Below are 6,138 nucleotides of genomic sequence, written 5' to 3' on the forward strand. Positions count from 1 at the left end.
GGGGTGGGGGGGGTGCAGGGGGACACGGGGGGTGTGCTTTGCCGGTTCCGTCGGTTAAGCATCAGACTTCAGCTCAGGCCATGGTCTCAGTTTGTGAGTTCAAGCCCTGTGTCGGGCCCTGTGCTGACAGCTCAGAGCCCGCTTTGGATCCTCTGTCCCTCTCTCTCTCGCTGCCCCTCCCTTCTCGTGTGCGCAGTATCTCTCTCTCTCTCTCTCTCTCTCTCTCATTCTCTCTCTCTCTCTCTCTCAAATAAACATTAAGAGAAAGTTAAAGCATTCTTGGGGAGGAATAGCCACTGTGGATTACAGAGTCTGTCAATCTCGATTGGAATGTAAAAGACATCTTTGGTCCATTGGAGAGATTTTACTATGTTCTGGATATATTAGGGAAATACTTTCATTTCCTTGGATGCAGTGGCAGTACTGGAATGATGAAGAGAATGTCCACATTCTTAGGAAATGCAAACCAAAGTATTTAGGGCCCAAGTTTCCTAACGTCTGAAGCTTACTTTCAAATGGGGCAGTTGGGTGACAGAGAGAGCGAGCAAGGACGTTAACGTTTGTTGACTCTAGATGGGGGGCTGGCTGATGGTTACACGGTTGTTTCCATTTTTTTGTGTGCTTGAAAATCTGCATAGTAACAGTTTGAAGGTGGTCAGAAGGTAAGAACGTCCACTTACAAGATCAGTAAGTCCCGGGGTGTAGCATACGGCATGACTACAGTTAACAATACTGTGGTGTTTGTGTTTGTATTCGAAAGTTGCTGATGGGCGCCTGGGTGACTCGGTCCTTTAAGTGTCCGACTTCGCCTCAGGTCATGATCCCACAGCTCGTGGGTTCGGGCCCCGCGTCGGGCTCTGGGCTGACGGCTCGGAGCCCGGAGCCTGCTGGGGATTCTGTGTCTCCCTCTCTCTCTGCCCCTTCCCTGCTCACGCTCTCTCTCAAAAATAAACGTCAAAAAAAAAAATTACAGAAAGAAGTTGCTGAGAGAGTAGCTGGCAAAAGTTCTCACAAGAACAACGGTTGTAACCTTGCGGCGGTGGCCGTCGACTTACTGGGGTGATCGTTTCTCAGTGCCCACGACTGTCAGATCGTTAGCTGTGCTCCTTAAACTAACACCGCGTCACGTGTCGGTTACACCTCATGTAAAAAACGTTCGTCAAGCTGGGGAGGGCAGCCGAATGGCCCCAGCCACCTTGGTTCTATTCGCTGACTTCACTCTTCCTCTCGGGTGAAAATCGGAGGGTCCTCGAGCACTTGTCCCATCGGACACGATAATTAAACTGGCATCGGCAGCAGTGTCGTTCAACTGCTCGCGTAACCCCCGCGCGGAGCGTTCGCCGCGTTCCGCGTGTGTCCTTCCTGCCGGCCCCCTCGAGCACGTCCGTCCCGAGCGGGCCCTGCGCTCCAGTGTGACGAAGAGGCAGTGCCTAGGAAGGGCCGCTGCCTCGGGGTCACGTCTCCTCTTGAGAACGACCTCGAGCGGTTTGCTTAAGGTGCGTTCTTAGGCCCTTTGGTGTCGGGGTGCAGGCCTCCTCTCTGGTTTACGCCGTACGTCCCTGGAGCTTAAGGATCGTAACGTGATTCTGGACGGGTGTGCTCTTTCGTCTTTGTGTTTCCTGTAGAGGGTAGCCTGGTGCTTTTTGAACACCAGAGAAAAGAGGAATTGTGCCGAAGGCTTAAAAAGAAAAGATTCCCACTACTGTCCTTCTCTGCGGCTTTGATACATTTAGCGAAGTTATCGGATAGTAGCCAAAAACGTAAAAGAAGGCAAGGGTCCTGCATGGCAGCCTCAAACGTCTTAAGCCAGAGAAGATCAGGGATCGAGTGATCCACTCACTGTGGTCTGTTCCATGCTGGCCCTGCTGTCCGATCAGCAGGTGCCTTCTCCGACAGGAAGCGAGTCCTTTAAGGCCAGAAGATCTTTGCACCCAAATCGGGTAAGTACAACAGTGGCCCGCGGTCCTTGGGAAACCCGTGTCCTGGTCAGTTATCTTAAAGGCCTGTCTAGATGTGTCCGCTCCCTGTCACGTCTCTCGTGCTCCTGCCCACACCGTCTTGCAATGTGCTAAAGAGATGAGGAGCCGAAGCCTGGTGAGTGATTCTAACCCAGATTCCTGCCAGGATGCTCACTGCTATTCGAATAGAACAGGGGAGAGAAGTCGTGTAGTAAAGACACACGCACACACGCGAGCATGCCAGTAGTCATGTGATCAGAGATCAGCCTGTGTGAACCGCTCAGAGGTTTTCTTGATTTTCAGATCAATTCAGTCAAGTCAATTTTACTGATTTTCAAATTTCCAAGCATAGCTTGTTTGTAACTTGTCTCACGTACCTCGTAAGCAGAGTTCAGTGGGTTTTGTTAACAAAGCCTCGATGGTAAGAGCGACGGGAGTCCGTGAGAACGCTACCCTCTCTTGCTCAACTGGGGGGTGAGTTGGCGGTCCTGGCGTGTTTGTTGTGGCGACCCACGGCTCTACTTCAGCGGTGTGATGAAAGAGAGCACACTGGGGCAGAGTCAGATCACACAGATAAGCAAGAAGAATTCTGAGGTTTATCTAGAACGCCAGATCCCAGGCACACCGAATCGGGGAGAGTCTGGCACGGGTTTTTCCAGGCCTTTTTCTGTGCATTTTTGTAGGGTGAAATAAACGACGTGTTTGTACAGTCCTGGGAAAGGAGGAAAGCTTGCTGCAGCCAGCGACCTTTAGAGAAGAGGGTGGGGGCGGGGCAGCTCTCGCCCAGTTAGGGCCACCTCGTCCGCGGCAGCAGGGAAGGAGCGGGAGCAGGTGCGCCCAGGCTCGAGGGGCAGTCAGCTTGGCGGACGGGGATGCAGAGTTCTCTCCTGGACGCTGCACGTTTTCCCGGCGAACTGTAAGACACAGCAGCCGAGCGTGAGAACGGGGAGAGGCGCTAGAAATTCCAGGAGAAAGGCAAGGCACGAACCTCCATCGGCGTGGCGGGGGGGGCGCGCCAAGGGCCCTCTTTGGAGTCGGGGTCCCAGGGAGACAGTGACCGGGTGGGTGCTGGCTGTGGCTGCGGGCAGAGAAGGTGAAGCCGGTGGCGGTGGTGCTGGGAACAGAATGAGGGGGACGAGTGGTTAAGGGACAGGGACGTGTCCTCGGATCAAGGAAGCTGGTCCCTGTGGGGCCGAGAATTGTGGAGTTTGGGATATTGAAGAAAAGTGAGAGGGAGGGAGAGAGAGAGAAGGAAGGTGGACACGGTGGGTTCTTGGCCTTGGGTGTTGGAGGGGTGACCGTTGGTATTGACAAGGTCTAGGCGCTGCCCCTTGAGGCCTTTGAGAACAGGGGCATCTTGTGATCATCGGGGGCTGGTGTCCCGCCTGAGAGGGGATTCCCGGCTCCAGATAACAGTGACTCCTTGTGAAGGGCCCTTGCGCTGCCCACCAGGCTGAGAGGCTACCACTGAGAAAGACCGGTCCCCCGGTCACGGGAGGCGAGGAGGTCCCGGGGGCGGAGAGCAGTGTTGGACACAGTGACACTGCCCCAGAAGGAAGGGGGGAGGTGACTCAGGGTTTGCACGTGGCTCGAAGGTGGCTTATATGATTGCACGGCTGCCTACGAGTCGAAGCTGAGCGTTTTAAGGAAGTGGGAGGCAGAGGCCTGGAGGGTTCGCGAGGAGCAGGAAAAACCCCGCCCTGGTTTGGGGCCCGTGGGAGCCGGGCCGCGAAGGGGACACGCGCTGCAGGGGAGAGGGGTGTTCTGATGGGAACGGGAGCCGACGGGTGAGGGGTCCTCATACCGGACCCAGAAACTCCAGGGGCGCCGTGGGGTCGGGGGAGACCCAGGGGCAGCCTGCAGTGACCGTTGATGACGGGGACCAGAAGCAGGATGAGAGGTTAGTTCTCCGGTCAGGTGGTGTCGGGGTCTGGGCGGTTCTGGGGTCTCTCCGCAGCTGCACCCCCACCTGCAGGGGTGGGGGACGGCGGGTGGCGGCGGGCCTTCTTCAGTCCTGCCTGCGGGACTGGCACCAGTCAGGCACCAGGGCTCCGCGTTAAACCTAACGCTGTCTGGCTGTGTCTTTGATTTCAGACTGCTGTTGACGTTTTTAGAAGGATAATTTTGGAGGCGGAAAAAATCGATGGGGCCGCGTCACAAGGAAAGTCTTCCTGCTCGGTGATGTGATCCCGCCGCGGAGCCCGAGGACCCCGGGCGCCGGTCCTACCTGCAGAAGCAGACTGCCCGTTATCCTTCAAGAGAAACTCCGCTGCTTTTTCCTTCTGTTAACCTGAAAGATTTCATTTGGGTCAGAGCTTTTTCTGGCCCCACCCACCCCCCTTTCAGATTATGTTAAACTCTGACTCTGTCCAATTGAGTTCACTTCCATTTTCAAATTTTAAGCAATCATATTTTCAATTTATATATTGTATTTCTTAATAATATTATGACCAAGAATTTTATCGGCATTAATTTTTCAGTGTAGTTTGTTGTTTAAAATAATGTAATCATCAAAATGATACATATTGTTACACTACTATTAACTAGGCTTCGATATATCAGTGTTTATTTCATTGTGTTAAATGTATACTTGTAAATAAAATAGCTGCAAACCTTAGTCCCTGGTGCTACTTGGCGTGGCTTCTCAGGGAGAGTCCCTGGCCTCCTGGGGGTTTGTCTCCCAACCTTGGCCTTGGGGAGGGCTCAGGTTGGAGTGCAGGAAGTGGTGGAGGGGGTTGGCCGCAGGCAGAGGTGAGTGCAGCCTGGGGGCCCGTGACCCAGGGGTTGGGGGGGGGGGGGGGACTGGTGGCTGGTGGGGCCCACCCGGCGGGCAGCTGGTAAGAGCTGGGGTGGCACTCCACCGACGACGTCCGAGGGAGTTAGTCCCCAGGAGTGACCGCCCTCCCCTCCCCCCTCAGAGCGCCCCCCTTGAGCGGGGTGCACGCAGGGGTGCGCCTGGCCCAGCCTTCCCCACACTTCCCTCGCGCTTGCCCGTGGGCTGCTTGAGGGAAAGGAGGAGTTGGGACCACTTCCTCTTTCTCCTTACGCCAAGCTGGGTGTCCCCCGCAGACAGGATCCGATCCAGACCCCACCACACCGAGTCGTTGCGGGGGTCGGAGAATACGGCCGGTTGAGTGTCGCGTGAGAGACTTCGAGAACCGCCTTCAGCTCCACCGGGAGCCGCAAGGAGGAGGAAGGAGCGTTCGGTGTGCACAGCGGCCGCCCCGTCGACTGTAGGTCCAGCCGAGGTTGAGTGGCGCAATTCCTCAAATGTTGAAACAGCAGTGGGGTTTTTTTGACAACACGGTATCGTCGCTTGTTACTAACGGGGTTGATCCTTAGGCCTCAGGTTCTATATGGGCATTCGGTGTGGGGGACAGCGCGAGATCCGGACGCAGTGCGTCCCAAGCTTTCTGTGTACGACGGGAACCTCGAGCAGCACGTTCGTGCCGGACGCAGGTTCAGCTGTCACAGGGGGCCTGGAGGTGGCGTGGTGCTCCTCTCTGTGGCCCGGTTCACCTGGTCGCTAGGTGTTTACCGTTCTTGATTTTTCTGACGTTTTGTTTAAATGTCAGCTCGCGAACACCGCGGGGAAATCTGCACCCTTGTAGAGCTCGCATCTGACCTTGCACAGGGCCAGCCAGTCCCACCCCTCAGGGCGCTGAGCCTGTCCGCAGACAGCCGATTGCCTTACTGGTTGGATGGTTGGACAGAGAGCGTCTAGCGTGTCCCTCGTGTGTCCCCGAGGCGGGGCGTCGGCTCCACCAGCTGGTTACCCGCAGGTGACGGCAGGGGTGGTTGGTGTTACCTGTTTGTGCGGATGTTCGGGTTGGCTCCACTGCGTGAAAGAGGGTGCACTTCACTCCACTTCTAGGGGAGGAAACCGTCGTAAAGGGGTTCGCGACTGGTTAATGTCAGTAACCAAATCCGTTTTGTGTCCTCTGTGCGAATGTGGTAACTGGGCTTCTGAAGAAACTGGCAACTGCCAGATTTGACTTAAATTTTTTGTCACTTAATACCGTGTTCAACCACTTCTGGGCCTTTTTTTTCTTTTTTTTTTTTAACACGTTTTAACATTTCTGAAATCAATATGAGCCTTGCGATCAGTGAACAAGCGTTGCGTTGTGAAAGATCACATATTTCTTGGTGCATAAATGTGGTTTTAGATTCATTGAAGTAC

General features: G+C 55.0%; 1 protein-coding gene across 1 annotated transcript in view; it reads left to right on the forward strand.

Moving 5' to 3' along the window:
* Nucleotides 1–4,575, forward strand: part of RHEB (Ras homolog, mTORC1 binding) — a 44,313-nt gene extending 39,738 nt beyond the window's left edge. Inside the window, exon 8 of the mRNA XM_027051324.2 lies at nt 4,053–4,575. Coding sequence (XP_026907125.1) covers nt 4,053–4,145 — 93 coding nt within the window. The 3' untranslated portion in view covers nt 4,146–4,575. The remainder of the gene's footprint in view (nt 1–4,052) is intronic.
* The last annotated feature ends 1,563 nt before the right edge of the window (nt 4,576–6,138 follow it).

This window comes from Acinonyx jubatus, chromosome A2, assembly GCF_027475565.1.
Source record: "Acinonyx jubatus isolate Ajub_Pintada_27869175 chromosome A2, VMU_Ajub_asm_v1.0, whole genome shotgun sequence".
Lineage (NCBI taxonomy): Eukaryota > Metazoa > Chordata > Mammalia > Carnivora > Felidae > Acinonyx > Acinonyx jubatus.